This window comes from Argentina silus (genome assembly GCF_951799395.1).
Source record: "Argentina silus genome assembly, chromosome: 1".
NCBI lineage: Eukaryota > Metazoa > Chordata > Actinopteri > Argentiniformes > Argentinidae > Argentina > Argentina silus.
This window is the reverse complement of record NC_139655.1, coordinates 14730954-14750155: the sequence shown is the minus strand read 5'-3', so window position 1 is coordinate 14750155 and position 19202 is coordinate 14730954. Positions and strand designations below refer to the sequence as shown.

Sequence of the window (19202 nt, the reverse complement as noted above, 5' to 3'; positions counted from 1 at the left end):
TGAAATGATAAAACAGTGAAACAGTGACTCTTCTTCATGTGTTGCTGGGTTAAAGTGGGATAATCAAGTATCTTTGCCTTCGAGGGTAGAGCACTATTGATTGCTACCATGGCAGGCCAAATGTGTTCATAATGTAAAAATCCCTTTAAAAAAAACAAGCTTACTGTACTACACGAGCACATTCTTTGTCCATCACTTCATTGCTCCGTTTCCATGGTAACCACATCACCGGCGAATTTGTCATGGCAACAACATCCGCACATACAGTAGGCTACAGCTACACATACAGCCGAGCTGACCAACCATATGCCCCAATGAATTGTATTAATCCCGGGATCATATTTTATCCAAGAGTGCGAAATAAACAAACAATAACGTATTTGATTTGACAAATTCAAATTTGACGTAAATTCACATTTATTAGATCCAGTTGTAACTGATGTCACTACTGCCTCAAAATGCGCAATGCGCATGTTCGCTGAGGAGGGAACAGCTGACGCTGACGCTGACGCTGACGCTGTCACTGACGCTGTCACTGTCACTGGATTCCTTCCTAGTAGTTGAATGGGTCTGTCGCTCGTGCCCCACCGAGCCGTACCTCCTCGGCAGACAGACATGGAATGTTAGCGTTTGCTGCGTTTTAAACCAAAGGGAAAACCAAACTATTTATCTACAAGGACCTGCGTTAATTTTTGCGTTAGTATTTATACGAAAGGTGTATGGTTTCAGGAAGCAGAAGAAGGCTGAAGCTGGTCACCTGTGGTACTAGCTAGGAAGGTAAAGTGGTTAGCCTGTTAGCTAGCTAAATGACACAGGCCGCAGGAGGTTTTCACCTCGAATTATATCAGGTAGACTTGGCAGATAGTCATAACTTCTAAATTTGAGCTTGCATGATGTGAATCGTTGTGCTCTAGTTTCAACAATACCTGAAGACCCAACAACGTTCATTCGCTACTCGGTGTGCTAGCTATCCAAAAGCTGTAGGTTGTAGGGTGTGCAATGAGCCGTCCCTGGAGGCTGTGGCAGTGTCAACAACAGGGGCTTGTAACGTGACCTGACAGCTGTTCTTAGCTACTGGTTGTGCAAAGTCTGACATTATTCTTGACCCTGCACTTTACAGTACTAACTTGAGATCTGCATTGATATACATGGTCAATGTATATAGTATACATATATATTCTCTTCTGCATTGCAATTGAAGCCCTTTAGCAACAGATTATAGTGTGTGTGTTGCACTAAGGAGCGCTATAAGAGATCTTTTCTGCCTGCTGCAATAAGACTGTACAACTGGCTCCATCAGTCAGGCTGCGGGATGTTAAATCATACTGGACTGTTCTTACTGTATACAATGTTTCAGATGTCTATTTTATTCTATTATTCCATTGTCACTTTATTTTGTTGTTGTTTGTGATGTGAGCTGCTGTAACGTCTTAATTTCCCCTCAGGGATCAATAAAATATCTATCTATCTATCTATCTATCTATCAGTGCCATACTGTATCCTGCAACAGAATGGCAAATTGTTAACCTTTCTATTTCACCTTTTCTCAAACTTCTGTATCAAAAAAGTGCATAAAAAAACTATTTATATCTCTTCCTCTCTCTGTCAGATTAGAGAGAAAGCAGAAAGCGGTTACGGCTGTAAGTAAAGTGAAATAGTATAGCAGTAGCTTGTGTATTGATTGTGTGGGTAGAGTTTGTACAGTTCGTCAACTGTCTGTATTTAACCCCAAGGTCCCTAAAACTGCATTGATTATTCGCCAATGTCTAGCTTTCGCTTGTGTCATGGTAACAAACTAACTATTGATGTCTCGTCTCAGCTTAGTCTAATTTTGTGTGTTAGTGTGTGTGTTAGCCCCAGTCTAACTTCTTTATACAAATATCTACTTGCTAACATTAACAATTTAATTGCACTACAAATATTTATGTTACACACACACACACACACACACACACAATGAGAGAAACAGAAGAGTCACATGCATTGGGTTAAGTTAAATACTGAATACTGTGGGTCCTTTGAGTGCTTTAAAATGAAGTAGGGCAGCCAGCATCACATTGTTGTATCTGACACAGATGAGATTAAAAATGTTCTTTTCTCTCCCCAAAGGAGGCTATAATTATACACATGGCCTCCTTTACACTCTTCATCACATGCCTCTGTGTCTGACAACATCCCCCCCCCCTCGCAACTTCCTTCCCGTCCTTTCAGTGTTCTCTCTCATCTCACTCTCTCGCTCTCTATTTTTTTCTCTCATCTCTCACAATATTTCTCTCTCTCATCTCTCACTTTCTCGCTCTCTCTTTCTCTCTCTGTCACACTGTACTGTACACCACCCCCCCCCCCCCCAAACACACACACACACACACACACACACACACACACACACACAGACAGAAGGTGACTATACTATCACACTCACAGACGATGTCACTTGAAGAAAGTTGAGATCAGCCAAGGTTAATAGAACCCCGCCACAGTACTATTGAAGAGAGCAACAGGGCCATATGGTCCAGGGGGCTGATGTTAATAGCCTTGTCTTAATGTACACTACATTAGTGGTCACAGTCCCTAGTAGGAGATTGACCCCATGTGCCAGTTAAAAGCAGGGATGATTGGATCTCAGAGGGAGTTTTAATGTAGCGTGGTCTCTAAGTAGGGCAGGACCATTGGGAGGCTGTGTGCAGTAGTAATACTGTACAACAGTATGAAGAATATATATATTTTTTTATCCTCTTCAATATTAACAAGGTTGAAATTGAATGTGCCAGTTGTCTTTTGTGCTAATTTGGGTGGGATGCATTTGTGACATTTGTGACCAATAATGGTGCACTAAGCCATGAGGTAAGGGCTCTCTCTGTCTATTCATCTCTCTCTTTCTTTTCTCAATCTCTTTCCCTCTCTCTCTCTCCTCTGTAGGCCTAAATATCTATGACCTCTCCTTCCTTTAGTCAGTTTGTTTACATAGCATCTGCTCCATCTGCATTCCAATCAACTGTCTGTACTTATAATCCCCCCTGATCTGAGCCTGATCCCAGGCAATGCCATTAGTGGGTGGGTGTGTGAGACAAGAGTTGAATATGCAGATCCTGACCGTTTTTTTGTGTGTTAGTCTCTGGTTGTGTTTGTGTAGTATATGTGTCTGTCTCTCTGTCTGGTGTTGAATCTCACTACCTGTCCTCCCTCTCTGTGTCGCCCCCCCCCCCCCCCCCCCCCTCACTTTCTCCTGCTCTATCTCTCCCCGTCCCCCCCTCCCTTCCTGTAGATGCGTTTCATGCTGCTATTCAGCCGGCAGGGGAAGCTTCGACTCCAAAAGTGGTACACAGCCACGGCAGAGAGGGACAAGAAGAAGATGGTGAGGGAGCTCATGCAGGTGGTCCTGGCACGCAAGCCCAAAATGTGCAGCTTCCTGGAGTGGAGGGACCTCAAGATCGTCTACAAGAGGTTAGCTAGTGGGTCCTTACAACGTATAGCGCACACACGCACACACACAGTCATATATACAGCAGGAATAGGCAACTTCAGGCCTTGGGGGGGAAACAGTCTTTCCTTTCCAATCAGTGACTCATTTAGACCTGAGAAAGTGTGTGTGTGTGTGTGTGTGTGTGTGTGTGTGTGTGTGTGTGTGTGTGTGTGTGTGTGTGTGTGTGTGTGTGTGTGTGTGTGTGTGTGTGTGTGTGTGTGTGTGTGTGTGTGTGTGTGTGTGTTCTAGCACCAGTTAACTACGAGGGACAGTCTCCCTTGAGGACTGGAGTTGCCTGCTCCTCGTACATGTGCACACATACATCATACTGTATACATACACACTATTGGGTGGGCTACATGCTGTTCACATAAACATGGTCATGGTCAACATGTGAACACAAGTGTTGAAAATACTAGAAAGTGAATCCTATGGTCAGGGGCTCTGTGCACCGAGGCTGCAGGCAGTGTCCAAAATATTCTCTCTCTCTCTCTCTCTCTCACTCACTCACTCACTCTCTCACTCACACCCACAGCCAGGGCCAGGACCCTGTGAGTGTTAAGTGTGAAATGAGCAGTTACGGTGCTAAAACTGTCACTTCTCTGAGCTGAGCAGTCATGGTTGTTGTTGTAATGATGAGTCGCAGGATGACTTGGTGTGGGTGGGACAGTCTAATCATTCCCCCGCGGTGCAACAGTCTAATCATTCCCCCAATCAAAACATGTGATGTCACCCCACATGCTGGTACAGTAATTACTCCTCTGATGGTTCCAGGGGGGATCCATTAACATTAAGAGATGTCTCTCTGTGATATTAGTGTGACTCGCCCTGTGTGTGTGTGTGTGTGTGTGTGTGTGTGTGTGTGTGTGTGTGTACCGTAGTGTTTCACTCCCATAGCACTGATGTGTCACCCTGTTTTGGGTAAGTCATGATGTGAGAGACTGACTCCTCCCCCCACCTCTAATCCAGTAGTAGGCTTCTGCTCTGGGTGGAATTGGAGGCTGGTGGAGGTAGACATCGGAGGACGGCCTCATTGTATGGAATCAGGAATGGTATCAAATACTATACCTTATTCCTTGATCCATGCATTACAATGAGCCAGTCCTCTGATTTCTGTCTCCACCAGCCTCCACTGCAACACATACAAACATTGCAGATCCAGTACACAGTTATGAACAAGGGAGGGCAGCAAAGAGCTGCTTGGCTTCCTTCTTCCTCTGCCTCTCTCTCTCTCTCTCCCTCCCCTTCCCTCCCTCCCTCTCTACCTTGTGCACCCACACTGACGGAGTTGTGTTTGTGAAAGGGAGGGGTTGTTTGGTAAGGGATTTTACATGGGGGTTGCTGCTTCTTCCCTCCCTCCCTCCCTCCCTCCCTCCCTCTCTCTCGCCCCCACACTGGCAAAGCTTGTGTGTGTGTGTGTGTGTGTGAGAGAGTAAGAGTGCTGTGTTTGCAGGGAGGCAGGGACACAGAAGGTGAGTGGACAGGCCAGGGTGAGGGCTGCTATGACTCGTCCAGCCTCTCCTATTAATCTGGACTGGTTTCTGGGATGAGAAAATAGCTTTACAGCTTTAACACACACACACACACACACACACACACACAGGAACCCCACAACTCCCCGCCCACGACTGCCTGTATGAGTGAAGTTCAGTAGAGATCCCATCCTCAGAGGGAATCCCTGAATGTTGATAGGAGAACTGAGAGGGAGTGGGAGAGAAGAAGAAACGCTCTTGCTGCTAACAATGCTGGGGTGTTATGTAATGTATATGACTCATCTGTCTATGCAGTGTTACTGTAGTACTGTTGTTGGGAAACTCAAGGGGTGTGTGAGACATTCAAGATACAGCCTGTTTCTATCACACAGTATATATGAAGAGAGAGTGTGAGTGTGTGTGTGTGTGTGTGTGTGTAAACATGTAGATGGGACTGTGAGTGGGTATTTGCTTTATTAACTATCTCTCTCACTGTGTGTGTGTGTGTGTGTGTGTGTACACTGTAGGTATGCCAGCCTGTATTTCTGCTGTGCGGTGGAGGAGCAGGACAACGAGCTTATTACCCTGGAGGTCATCCATCGCTTTGTGGAGCTGCTGGATAAGTACTTCGGCAGTGTGAGTCACCCTCTCCCTTTTTTCCTCATCCCTCAGTACTTTAGCAAACTCTCTATTATTGTCTCTCTCATCCTTCACTCCATTAGCCAGCTCTATCATTCTCTGTTCTTTACCCAACTCCATAATTCTTACACTTTTTTTTCCTCTTTATTTCTCACTCCATCTCCTTTGGCCAACTCTCCGTCTGTATCTCTCTCATCCTTCACCTCTTCAGCCTCATTCTGAAGCTCCCTCTATTGGTTCTCTTCCTCACCTCTATGATTTCTCTCTCCTGATATCTGGTCCATTTCATCCACCTCTTCTTCTCTGCCCTCCAAGGTGGAGGACTGACAGAGCTCTCTCTCCCCCTTTCTCTCTCCTTCATCCTTCTCTCCACCCTCTATCTCTCTCATCCTCCTCTCCACCCTCCTCTTCTCTCCAACTTATACAACGTGTCACAACCCTCAAACTGTGAGGTATGATTTCAGAGGATGTGTATGCATGTTGATGTCTGCATTTTCAGTGAATGATACTTAGTTTTACAGAGCGCGGTTGTATCACAAAGTGGAGCTTGAATTGTATCAAATGGGCAAATGGGTGTATCGTTTTACAGCAAACATTGACATAAGCTTATATGAAGGTATAGATCCTCCCAGTGCTGGCCTACATAAGATCACCCCCCATCCCCCCTCCCTCTCCTGTTCCCAGGTGTGTGAGCTGGACATCATTTTTAATTTTGAGAAGGCCTACTTCATCCTGGATGAGTTCCTCATGGGGGGAGAGATCCAGGACACGTCCAAGAAGAGCGTCCTCAAGGCCATTGAACAGGCAGACCTACTACAGGAGGTACACACATGTATACACACACACACACACACTCCGTCTCTATCTCTTCTGCTTTCTCACTCCTCTTGCTTTCTTCTCTCTCTCTCTCTCTCTCTCTCTCTCTCTCTCTCTCTCTCTCTCTCTCTCTCTCTCTCTCTCTGACACACACAAGCATGCCCTCATATCCCATTTCCGCATTCCATATGAAGTGCATTGAATTCTATCTCCATTTGTTTTCTTTTGCTGAGCATCTCTCTCTCTCTCCCTCTCCCTCTCTCCATCTCTCTCTGTCTCCCCCTGCAGGAGGATGAGTCTCCGCGGAGTGTGCTGGAGGAGATGGGGCTGGCATAGTGCCGACGGGGACACGGCGGCACTTTTTATCAGTCAACAAAAATAGACATGGGAGGAGGACTATCTCCAAGTCCCACTTGGACCCCTACCCCCCTACGCACTATGCACTTGTAGAGATCTGAGTGGACTGGATAGGTGTAAGCAATGTGGTGTCCTCATCTTCACCCTGCCCTCTGATGGGCCAGGTGGAAGTTTCACCACGTTCCTTACAGCTATCCAAAGACGTACATGGGGGTAGGGGTCAGGGGAGGCTGGTGGAGGCAGAAATCAGAGGACGGGTTCATTGTAATGCAAGGAATGTTATCAAACGTGTGTTTGATACCATTCCTCATTCCTGTTAAATGCATTACAATGAGCCCGTTCCTGATTTCTACCTCCACCAGCCTCCCCTGGTAGGGGTTAGGGGTTGATCTGGGACAGGGACTGAGGGTACAGGGGCACAGGGTTTGAGTAAGGGGGTTGTGTGTGTGATTGGGGGAGTGAAGCGGGTGGGAAGGAGGGAAGGAAGGAGGTACGGGGTACAAGTTTTGGGGTTTAAAAGAACATGGGTCAGATTTAAGAAATTGTGTCTTAATCTGCGTCTCAAATGCCCAGAGCCCTTATGCACTGTATGTAGAATAGGGTGTGATTTGAGATTGCTCTGCCCCCACCCTGGTACTACTGGTACTACTGAATACAAGATGTGACATTACTGTACAGTACCACCGTCCACCCCTTGTGTATATTTGCTCTGCTGCGATATGCCGCTTTTTGGCTGGATGGGTTTAGCTACTCTATGATCTACGACATTTCAACTACTACGTATATATGACCTATGACCTTTCACTCAGAGATGCTCGGTCAGGATGCGTCTCAAGCCTTTGCTGGGATCAAAACATGCAACATTCATTCACATCAGAATTAGATTAAGGTTAGATTTGTTTGAGCATCGCTTTGTTTCCTAATCCCATGTGTTTGTGGGTTAATCAAATCAGCAGGAGGGTGAAGTCACCCCTAGATGCTAACCCAGGGTCTGTTATGCCTTTCCCTGTTCTAATATTTGGGTTGAGTCTAACTGATCCTAGATCTGTACCTAAGGGCAACTTCAACCTGGAGCTGGTCTTCCATTCTGACATTCCGGAATGTGGAGGTCCTTAGAACACAGTCCACCATGGATTAAAGGCGTGAGTGATTGGCTCAGGAAATGAGTTGGCCTGTCATGATGTCACAGTCTGATATCTCCTGCAAAAAAAATGCTTTGTACATGGACCATAGTAATGAGATTAATATGTTTGCTGTTTTTAGGTTTTAAGGGACCACATTGTTTGTCTGCATTGGTTGGGTTCTATTACCCTTAGAACCTTTAATAAGGGTGCATTGAACATGTCTCTGGGTTTCTGTTGTAGATAGCAGCAGACCTGGGGCAAATACAGACATCAGACTCATTGTTAACTTGGGCTGCGCTTGATGAAGTATGTCCGGTATAACGGAACCAATGGAATAGTCCCACAAATGCAGACTCGAAGTTAAACCAAGCGCACCTCAAGTACTTTTAAGCATTTAACAGATGTATTTGATTTTGGTTCTCTGTTATAGATAGCTGTGTGTGTGTATATCTAAAGAATGATTCTCCCAAAATGAATTTCAGACTGTTACTGTCTCTCTCTCTCTCTCTCTCTCTCTCTCTCTCTCTCATGTACTTGCATGTACTGATGCAAGTCTACTTCCTGAACAAGTAGTGTGGCATAGTTTAGAGACTGTTCATACAAGGACAGTATGTCTGAGGAGAAAGGGCTCTCTGGTGCTTGTCATGTGATTACTGTACTGTATGAAGTGTGATCATTCAGCTAAGGTAAAGAGGGAGGCAGAGAGAGAGGTGGAGGAGAAGAAGAAGAGAATGCGAAGCAATGTTAGAACATGTAATGCAAAGGACTTAAACAGGAGGAGAACCAAACAAGAATGTGGACCAACCTTTACCAACACATGCATAGGGCCGGTCTCTCGGACACAGATTCATCTTATTTCTGTCTACACAAAGGGTTGGTGTCCCAGATAGAGATTAAACCTAATCCTAGTCTAAAATGCATCATCAATGGACATTTTCTACTGAAAATTGCTTAATCTGTGAGAGGTTAACCAGCACTATAAAGCATATTTAAAGGAATCTCCATTGAAAGTGTGCCTTCGGTCCAGGATATGTCTTAATCTGTGCCTTGGAAACCACCTTGTTATCAACTGCTGAAAACTGAGGCAATCCATTCTCCCCCATTCCTCTTGTTATCTACCACCTATTTCCAAAGAGATATATTTGGCTGGAACACAAAGAGAAGAAATCAATAAGAATAATAATTGCAACAAGAGGAAGCCTTAACGGCTTTGTAGAAGTGTGTGTTCTTGCCTGAATTGAGCTTTTTATTAAGAACAATACCCCGAAATCCGATGATATTTTGGATAGTGTTGCAATTTTTTCAGGGACTCGTGTTTGGGGGGGGGGGGGGTTTATCATTAGGGTTCCAGCATGAGGGAGGGAGCATGTGACACTACTGTACCTACGGTTACCATGTGGAAGGGAAAGTCATGTGTGAATGTAATTTTATAATGAAATAAAATACCATTTTAAAGTAATGTGCCATTCTTGTATGTTTGTGTGTTGTTTCTCTTCTGTTTATATTTGTTGAGGTGATTATGAAAAACAGTCGTAATTGTAATGAATGTGTTATACTATATGCAGCTCTGGTGGAATCTATAGACTCATTCCTGTTGTAGATTGGAATATAGATGAATATGCGGTGTACCTGTTGATGTGCTGTTTGAATCCAGAAGCATAACCAGACTCTGGGAAGCTGTTTGTGTGTGAGTGAAACAGTGAGATGGGAGGGAGTGAGGGAAAGAAAAAAAAAAGAAAAAGATGGAGCATGTAAGTGGATGAGTCACCATGCCTTTGTGACAGTGGTGCAGTGAAGCCTGGTCTTGCCATATAGCAAAGAGATGGAGAGAAACGAGGGAGGGAGGGAGAGATGGATGAGATAAGGAGGAGGAGGACAGGGGCAGTCTGTTAGTTAATAAGGGCACTGGTGGTGGAGTAGGTGAGGGGCAGTCGAAAAGAGAAAATGGGGAGAGGTAAGACAAAGAAGTGATACATTCTGATACATTCACACATACAACATAACCCAGTACAACTGTTCAAGATCTGCTAGAAGGGCTTGGAGGTAGTGGAAAGGGGTTGATTTGGGATTAGGCATAAAACATACAGTCGAAAGATACAAATGGATATACTGTAGGTTAATTATCAAAATGGCAAAATAGGATACACTATAGCAAATATACAGTTAAACACTAGACATGTGGTCAAACCCACATTCCTTTGGGTAGGTGCTGGGCCAATAGTAACACAGGAAAAATAAGAAAAAGAAAGCCTGCACATTGATGCTTCATTTACCACCTTTGCTTGTGACAATGTTTCAAACCAAGGTGGAGCTTGTTCAGGTCAAATCCTGGTCCCATTCCCCATTAGAATACAGCAGCGCCCTCGGTCAAGCTTGCCAGGTTCAACTCTTTCATACTCTACATGGGAGGTGGATTTGAATGACAGGACGCCATGTTGGCACAGAGCTGACCTGTCCAGAGCCCCCACAAGGACACAGCAGCCTCCCTGTCCTGGCTGAACAGGCTCTGTGCCAGGCTGCTGCTGTGTCCTGGGTACCCTGGCTGGCTGTCTGGATGCTACTCCCTCCTCCTCCTCCTCCTCCACTCCCCTCACATGGCTCTGCCGGCTCACACACACACACACGCGTGCACAGACACACACACACTCACGTGCACACACACACACACATTCACACTCACCCACCCACCCACCCACACACACACACACTCACACACACACACACACACACACACACACACACACACACACACACACACACACACACACACACACACACAGCCACCGACCGTGCTCTCACCCTCTGCATCATGCATTTTTAATGCTATGTTGTTTCAGCCAGCTCATGTTATGCTAACCGACAAGGGCGTGGAGAGAGTGGAGAGACCGCTCCAAACGCGTGGGTGGATACGAGGGTGGAGGGAGGGAGAGGGAGAGGGAGGGAGAGGGAGGAGGTGAGGGTAGAGGGAGGGAGAGGGAGGGAGAGGAGAGGGAAGGCAGAGGAGGGGCGGGGGGAGGTGAGGGTGGAGGGAGGGAGAGGGAGGGAGAGGAGGGGTGGGGGGAGGTGAGGGTGGAGGGAGGGAGAGGGAGGGAGAGGAGGGGTGGGGGGAGGTGAGGGTAGAGGGAGGGAGAGGGAGGGAGAGGAGGGGTGGGGGGAGGTGAGGGTAGAGGGAGGGAGAGGGAGGGAGAGGAGGGGGTGGGGGGAGGTGAGGGTAGAGGGAGGGAGAGGGAAGGCAGAGGAGGGGTGGGGGGAGGTGAAGTGAGGGGAGGGGAGAGGAGGGGTGAGGGTGGGGGACTTTCAGATTTGCAATGGAAAAGCAGTGTGATGATGACTTGATTAACTGAATAGGAACTAGAAGAAGTCATATTCGTCCCTGGTCAGAGACGGCTGCTCTTGATGACGTTGAAATAAGTCATATACGATAAGAATACTTTATTATCCATTACATTGAAATAAAATGGAAATGTGTCATTGGCATGACAATGTAGCCTACTCTCCTGGTACAATATACCAGTTGGAGTTGAGGCTGTTGAATGTGTGTGTGTGTGTGTGGTGTGTGTGTGTGTGTGTGTGTGTGTGTGTGTGTGTGTGTGTGTGTGTGTGTGTGTGTGTGTGTGTGTGTGTGTGTGTGTGTGTGTGTGTGTGTGTCGTTGTGTGTGTGTGTGCCATGTTTAGTTTCTCCTTTTCTGCTGTATTGTTTTGGAGTCATGCACCAGACAGGATCGATAATGGTTGATACTGCCAAACAAAGTGCACTTTAGATTGGACTCGATTCTATTTTCCATTAATACTATACTGAGATGGAAACTTTGTGTGTGTGTGTGTGTGTGTGTGTGTGTGTGTGTGTGTGTGTGTGTGTGTGTGTGTGTGTGTGTGTGTGCATTTCAGAGAGGATGTTGCATACTGTGGGTGCATGAGTATATTTGAGGGAGGGAGGGATGGAGAGAGAGAGAGAGAGAGAGAGAGAGAGAGAGAGAGAGAGAGAGAGAGTTTTTGATTGTGCAAGCATGTATCTCCTGTGTAATTATGCTTCCTGAAATGACCTGCCTGGTGCCTGGACGTCCTATCCGTGCACGCGGTATACATGAGCATCAGAGCATAATGCTTAGTATGAGGTTGTCTTGGTATGTTTGTGTGTGCGTGCGTGTGTGTGTGTGTGTGTGTGTGTGTGTGTGTGTGTGTGTGTGTGTGGGTGGGTGGCTGGGGGTTCTGCAGTAGCTGCCTGGTGATGGGGATGACTCACCCAGCAACCATGTGACTCGTGAATCACTGCACCTCCGCTCTGCACTCATCAACCTCTCCTCTCTCCTCTCTCCTTATCTCATCCCTCTCTCCTTCCATCCGCTCTTCTCTCTCATTCATTCTCTCATTTATTTTTAATCTCTGTCTTTATTTAAACTCTATTTTTACCCAGTCCCTTTGTTCATGTTTCTTATACAATAGTGCTTAATTATTTATTAATTTTGTCTCTTTCTTTAATTCTTTCTTTCTTTTTTCTTTCTCTCTCTCTCTCTCTCTCTCTCTCTCTCTCTCTCTCTTCTCTCTCTCTCTCTCTCTCTCTCTCTTTCTCACACACACACACACCCGCACACACTTCTCCCATCCATTTAGCCTGTGTTTCCTGGGGTAAGTGATTGAATAACCTTCGACCGCATGAAGTCCTTGTGGAGAGATAGATCTCTTTCATCTCTTGGGTGGGGGCTGGGGGGGGGGGGTGTTGGGACAGCTCACCTGTTTGACAGGGGGAGACAGGCACTTGTTATTGGGATCAAAGAGCCCAGACAGCCCCCTGTGTCCTGGTTCTCAGGTGGCAGGGCAGTACATGTTAGATTCTCCCCAGTAACAGTGTTGGGTCCTGACACCACCGCACCACAGGGTTCTGTGAACACTGTGAGAACCCCTCCCTCCCATCCTTCCCTCCTCCCTCCTCCCTCCTTCCTCTTCTCTCCCCCTTCCTAGATACATGGGGCACATGGATGGGCAAGGTGTGTGTGTGTGTGTGTGTGTGTGTGTGTGTGTGTGTGTGGTGTGTGTGTGTGTGTGTGCGTGCGTGGTGCGTGAGCGCCGGTGAGCTGTGATCATCCTTTCCTCTGATCACCACTTTAACCTCTATCATCTCAGGCAACAACCCTTCCTCCCCCCCTCCTCCCCTCCCCTGCCACCCCCCCCCCCCCCCCCCCCCCCCCCCCACCCTTCTCCCTGAGGTGCGTGTCTTATCAAAGTAACACATCCCCATCCTCCCCCCCCCCACAACCCCTCACTGTCTTCCCTCTCTCCACCCCCCCCCCCCCCCCTCCACTGCCCCCCCCCCCCCCTTTCGTCGCCCCCCCTCCCACCAGCAACAGAATTAATGAGTATGTTTTGGTGCCATTGATTGGCTGTAGGCCTATGTCTCAGACAGGCTGTTTGGCTAATTGCTTTATTCTGAGAGAATGGCGGCAGCAGCAAGCATCAGAGGAGGCAGGATCATGAGAGCCCTAGGAATCCCTCAGGGATATTCTCCTTAAGACTTACACAGACAGGCAGCCGAGGGGATCTGGGAGAGGAGCTCAACACACTGAAACCTTCAGATAAAATAGAGTAACAACTGAAGTGTCGGGGGGTAGACTGCTGTAGGTGGTTTAACATAGAAATAGATGGTCTGAAGGTGTGCGTGTGTGCGTGCGTGCGTGCGTGCCTGTGTGTATGTATGTGTGAGAATGGTAATTTGGCTGGTACAGTAAACTCATTTGTATTTATTGATTTGAGTGCCTGTTCTATTAATTATATTTCTATTTTCTTTGCAATGTTTTTGTCTCATTGGGGCAGTTGGTGTAAGTGGTGTAAAAAATGAGTCAGAAATACATTCACCTACAGTGGGACTATGACTGGTGGTTTCATTTGTTTACAATATGATGATGCAAGTATAGAACCAACAAACACTTGCTATATAATATCCAAAAAGGAATTAAAAAAACGTACGTTCTTAATAAAAAATAGTTGATTTTATTTGTTTCTCTCTGTGTAGCAAAACTAGCCATCAACATGCGCATATTTACATCCAGCAAACGCATGTTTATTACGATAGGTACAAGGTACATCTAGAAACACCATCAACATCAAGAGTTGTCCTCGTACAAGGACTAAACAAGGTTACTCTAGGACTCTAGGACTCTAATGTTGTTATCCTTTTACATTTTTTTATACTTTTTTTTAAATGCTCGTTAAGTCTTCAAAGAAGCAACACATTTTTTTAGATGCAAGTACACATAAACGTGCAGACACTGTCCTCTCTCCTCTCTTTTGTCTCATCCCTTTCTCTTTCCCTCCATCATCTTCAACCTTTCTTTCTCTGTTCTTTGATAATAGAAACAAATCTGTTTTGAAAACAAAAACATTAATGTTTACTTCTTCCCCTCTCTCTCTCTCTCTCTCTCTCTCTCTCTCTCTCTCTCTCTCTCTCTCTCCACCACATATCACACTTTGGGCACTTCAGTATTGAGTTTGAGGTTGAAGGAACGACTCCGTCCCTTCCGATCAGTGTTTCTAGTGTCTACTGGACCTGCTCAAATGTCAAATGACAAATGCAATGAGTTCAGTGAACCACGCAGTAACAGCCTACGTCCCAATCCTGCAGAGTACACAGATATATCCTTCCATGTAGTCAGTGTTCACGTATTCATGAATTCTTCCCTTGTCCATTCTACAAATCATGTTTTTGTTTTCACTAATGTGGCTTCACATTGGAATCCTTTTCACTTAGAGATTGTCAATGCCGTGTTTCTATTCAGCTTTGGCGTTGTTGTTGTTGTTGTTGTTGTTGTTGTTGTCCAGCAATGCCTCAGCCACAGATAGCGAGAAAGTAGACGTCATAAGGGGCAAATGTGATATACAGTTATAAGGGATCGTTTCCGTAGAAACGTTGAACCAAAAACAAGGATTTGTAGGGGATTGATCTCCGCAAACACAAATTTAAAAAATGAAAATCTTCTCAACAGTTTCTAAAGGTCAGCCAAAGGTCAACTCATTACACCATAGTAGCCTGAATATTTCAGTTTCAGTTTTTCACTCCTCATGTTCACAAACATGTTTTTCACGTGTGGGGGGCAGTTCCACTCCAACTCAAGTCAGTTCATTGAAAAATCCCCATAGAAACATTTTTCAATGTGAATATTATATATACACATATACCAATTTCTGCCTCCACCAGCCTCCCCTATCCTGGACTGACTTTCAACCTAAACTATTGAAGATGCTTTTTAGTCTAGAAAGTTCTGGGAAACAGGATCTTAATCTCTGAAATACTGAGTCAAAAATCTAACGAGGATCTCCAGGATTTCGACTGGTGTTCGTTGGGCATGTCTTTGTAGATAACCTGGTTCTAGGAGTACATAGAAACAGACTTCCAGCCTCCCCAGGGAAGAAACATCCTCAGTACAATGAGGAGTTTGTCATCATAAGGCAATCAGCACTGCATTTTAAACAGCTTCTTAAAAATCACTCTTACAAATCTCTTACAAATATCTGGAATGTATGAACGTGTTCACTTTTGTTTTATAGAAAAAAATGACATTACAAACACATTGAATGTAATACATGGTGAACAGATGCGCAGACATTTGAAATAAAAATCTATGTTATTATGTAAACGAATACTCAATAGGAAAATGCCCTTATAAGGGAAATACATTTAGTAAATATTGACTGTCCAGGACTGCGTTTACACACAGTATGACACCACAGTGACAATGGTATTCAATGGAATAATGACGTTTTCTTCCTTAGAGAACGGTACTCTCTGTATCTGTGAATGTTTTGAAAAAGGTGCGATTCAAATGTTTTTGCTAATTTCATTTTCTACAAACAACAACGTATAACTGAAAAGAAAACAACAAAGCAAAAAAACATAAAGACATGTAAAAACAACAGATACACATTGGTAAGGCTCCATTTTGGCTCAAACTCTTTTGACAACTGTGTGTCTGTGTACAATATGAATATTATAAGATGTTGGGTATATGACTTTGTGTGTCCTCTGAAGAACAACGCTCCCTCATATTTTTATAGTATGGCAAAAAGAGAGTTTTACATACAGAGTTCCATGAAAATGTCTTTTTTCCATATGAATGATGTTGTGCCCCTCTCAGTTCATCATAACAACGGCCCTTTGTTTCTTTTGTCATCACTGCGGGGGGAGGACTCTGTGTTACTCCCTCTCCTCTCTCACTGCGGGGGGAGGACTCTGTGTTACTCCCTCTCCTCTCTCACTGCGGGGGGAGGACTCTGTGTTACTCCCTCTCCTCTCTCACTGCGGGGGGAGGACTCTGTGTTACTCCCTCTCCTCTCTCACTGCGGGGGGAGGACTCTGTGTTACTCCCTCTCCTCTCTCCTCTATCTGCAAGGTCCCATTTACTCACACAGCAACGAAAGAAAGCAAAGTGTTGCCTAGTGTTTCTCTAACCAAATTAAACTGTAGACTATAAGGGGACCAAGACACACACACACACGCAACACACACACACACACACACACACACACACACACACACACACACACACACACACACACACACAAAATCAAATAAAACAAGGCGGTAAAAAAAATATAAATTCTTTCCAGTGTTCTCCTTTTTCCCTCTCGTCCCTCCCTCTTCTCCTCCCTCCCTCTCCTCACTGGTACATGCGAGGGTGTTTCATGAAGACCTGTTGGATGTACTTCTCCAGGTCTTCCTTGCTGTCTTGCTGCGGCCCCACGGGACCCCTGGGATAATAATCTTCCTCCCTGGTGACTAGAGGCGCTGGGGGAGGGTAATAGAATGCTGGCCGACGACGAGGCTGAACCCTGGGGGGCGACGACCACGGCTTAGGCATGGGGACGGGGCTGAATGTCCGGGGGTGCTGGGGAAGGAGGTAGCTGGAGAAATAGAGGTTGTTGCGTCGGAGTGCGGGAGGCTGCCTGGGCCGGGGCTGGACCCAGGGGCGAAACCTCCTCTTGGGGGGGTATTCAAAGTCATAGTCCATTGAGTTTCCCAGCAGGTCGTTGAGTGAGAGTGTGGGCTTGGCGTAGTAACGAGGTTTGGGTTTGGGAGGGGGAAAGTAGACGGGGTAGTAGCCTCGGTATGGCTTCTGGTAGAAGGGAAAGGAGGGGTAGGCACCCACAGAGGTCCGAAAGGGCTTCTGGGGTTTGATCCAGATGTCCTGCTTGCTGGGCTTGACTGCCAGAGCACTGTTGTCTTTGAACCAGGCTTTGAGGGGATTGATAGCCGCAGGAGGCTGCTTGGGCGTGGGGTTGCGGGGGTCCAGGGCCTGGGCTGGGGCGGAGGGGGGCAGCAGGGGTCTCTGCCAGGGGAGGGTTTCCGGCACGTCTTTTTTCTTCTTCTTCTCCACATCGCTGATGATGTCCACCACGTCGTCGGCGGGGAGATGGAGCTTGCTGGAGATCTCAATGAGCTTGTCGATGGTCTGGGGGTCGATGTCGTCGTCCTCACCCTCCTCCTCCTCGTCCGAGCGTTTGTCCTCCGCCGCATTGTTGCTGAGGGAGGACTTCCTGTTCTGGCCCTGGTACTTCCTGCCATCCTGTTTGACCATGTACTGCAGGAGCATGTCAGAGGCGATGTCAGCCAGCTTCTCCTCCTCCACCTTGGCCCTCTGTGCCTCCGCAGCCTGCCTCCTCACCTCCTCCTGCTCCTCTTTGGCCTGGGCCTCCTCCTCCTCCGGGCTCAGAACCTCCTCCTCCCCCTCGTCCTCCTCCTCTCCCTCATTCTCCACCTCCTCCTCGTCCTCCGCCGGGCGGGCCAGGTTGTCGTTGAAGTCGTCCATGAAGTTTCCTCCTCTATAGATGGGCCTATTGATAGCTTTCTGGGTCTCCTCCTGCCACTTGAGCTTCTTCTTCGACATGGCCAGTGGGTAGCCCTTATTTTTGAGCTTGATCTCATTGTCTATGAGCCTTTGGTCCATGTCTTTGCTGTAGCCCCTGCTCTCTCTCTGCCCCTGGGCCTCTCTCTCTCTCTGTCCCTGGGCCTCCCTCTCTCTCTGCCCCTGGGCCTCTCTCTCTCTCTGTCCCTGGGCCTCCCTCTCTCTCTGCCCCTGGGCCTCCCTCTCTCTCTTGTTGGCTGTGTTGTAGCTCTGGAGCTCCTCCAGCATGGCCTGGAGGTTCTTCACCTCCTCTGGGCTCAGCTGCTCCTCCTCCTCCTCTTGTTGCTGCACCTCCTCCTGGGTGGCGGGTCCCTGCTGTGCCTCCTCCCTGGCCGCCACCTCCTTCTCCAGCACCTCCCCTTGTGTCCCCCCCGCTCCCGGCTCCTTCACCGGCACCATTTGGCTGGTGGTGCGGCTTGTCGTCTTCTCTGTCAGCCTTTCCTCCTCCTCCTGGGCTTTCTTCCTCTCCTCCTCCTCCTCCCTCTCTTGCTCCTCCCTCCCTTGCACAGCTGCGGCAGCCATCATCAGCTCCAGCTCCTCACGCCCATCCCTGTCCCTGTCTCTGTCAGCTCCCTCCGCCGCTCTCACCTCCTCCCCCTTCTCCTCCTCCTCCTCCCCCCTCGTTCCATCCCCCTCACCTGCCCTTCTCGCCCCCTGCGGCTTATTCATGGCCTCCAGGAGAACAGCCGCTAATGTTTTGGGGTCCACGTCTTTAAACAGCTCATCCTCCTCCTCCTCTTCCTCTTCCTCCCCCTCCACTAGGGGCTGTGTCCGTTGGTAGGCCACCTCCCTCTGTCCCCTCAGCCCAGGAGGGGGTGGTGCATGGCTGTCACTGAGGCCCCCCCTCTGCCCAGTTATGGGGCTGGAGGCTGCAAGCTGGAGCTGGAGCTGGAGCGAGACCCCTAGCAGGACCACCAGCAGGATAAGGGCACTTGAGGCGTCGCGGAACAGGCACATGACCACAGTCTGGACACGGAGGTGTGAGCGAAGGTGACACGTCTGGAGGGAGGGAAGGAGAGAAGACACATCAGATGGATGCATTAACACATCATATTGCTACAGTATACATTGTTGACAGGAGCCTAAGAAGTGAAGCAGATTGAAACTAAGTGTAAAGCACAACTGAGTAACACTTAACATTAAGTAGTAGCCCCTTTATCTATGTAATAACATTGTAATTGTTGTTGTTACAGAATCCCAGGTAATTGTGTGGTATGAAATTCTCCTTATTCATTGTGCGTAAGCTAATAACACATCTATTTGGGTTGACTCGCGAGCTAAGATACCTTCTGAATGTTCTCATCTCAGCTGAGCTGCTTTCACAAGAGGTTAATTGGCTGAAAGGCTGGAGCTGGTGCTGCGGGTGTTAATGCGCCCTTTGCATGAGAGCGCGCAGGCATGCAACAACAGTGCAGGTGGGAGGATGCGCCTCAGGGCA

The 19202-nt window shown here is 47.3% G+C and overlaps 2 protein-coding genes across 2 annotated transcripts; one reads left to right on the top strand and one right to left on the bottom strand.

Annotated features, from left to right (window-relative positions):
- Positions 1-1614: 1614 nt before the first annotated feature.
- ap1s1 (adaptor related protein complex 1 subunit sigma 1) lies at positions 1615-9217 on the top strand. Its single transcript, XM_083676127.1, has 5 exons — positions 1615-1640; positions 3266-3444; positions 5463-5571; positions 6259-6396; positions 6679-9217. The coding sequence occupies exons 2-5, from the start codon at positions 3266-3268 to the stop codon at positions 6724-6726; spliced, it is 474 nt and encodes a 157-aa protein (XP_083532253.1). The 5' UTR covers positions 1615-1640; the 3' UTR covers positions 6727-9217.
- Positions 9218-16519: 7302 nt separating this feature from the next.
- On the bottom strand, positions 16520-18830 carry vgf (VGF nerve growth factor inducible; the record flags this gene model as incomplete). The annotated part of the gene is made up of 2 exons (XM_083671531.1): positions 17906-18830; positions 16520-17866 (listed from the first exon to the last, which is right to left on the bottom strand). The coding sequence occupies exons 1-2, from the start codon at positions 18803-18805 to the stop codon at positions 16520-16522; spliced, it is 2247 nt and encodes a 748-aa protein (XP_083527657.1). The 5' UTR covers positions 18806-18830.
- Positions 18831-19202: the final 372 nt, after the last annotated feature.

What these genes read in the sequence shown, in the direction of transcription:
- ap1s1 (XM_083676127.1), top strand. Translation starts at nt 3,266, where the DNA reads ATGCGTTTCATGCTGCTATTCAGCCGGCAGGGGAAGCTTCGACTCCAA. An exon ending in CTCAAGATCGTCTACAAGAG is followed by an intron (nt 3,445 to 5,462) that starts GTTAGCTAGTGG and finishes TGTACACTGTAG; the next exon opens with GTATGCCAGCCTGTATTTCT. An exon ending in AGGCAGACCTACTACAGGAG is followed by an intron (nt 6,397 to 6,678) that starts GTACACACATGT and finishes CTCCCCCTGCAG; the next exon opens with GAGGATGAGTCTCCGCGGAG.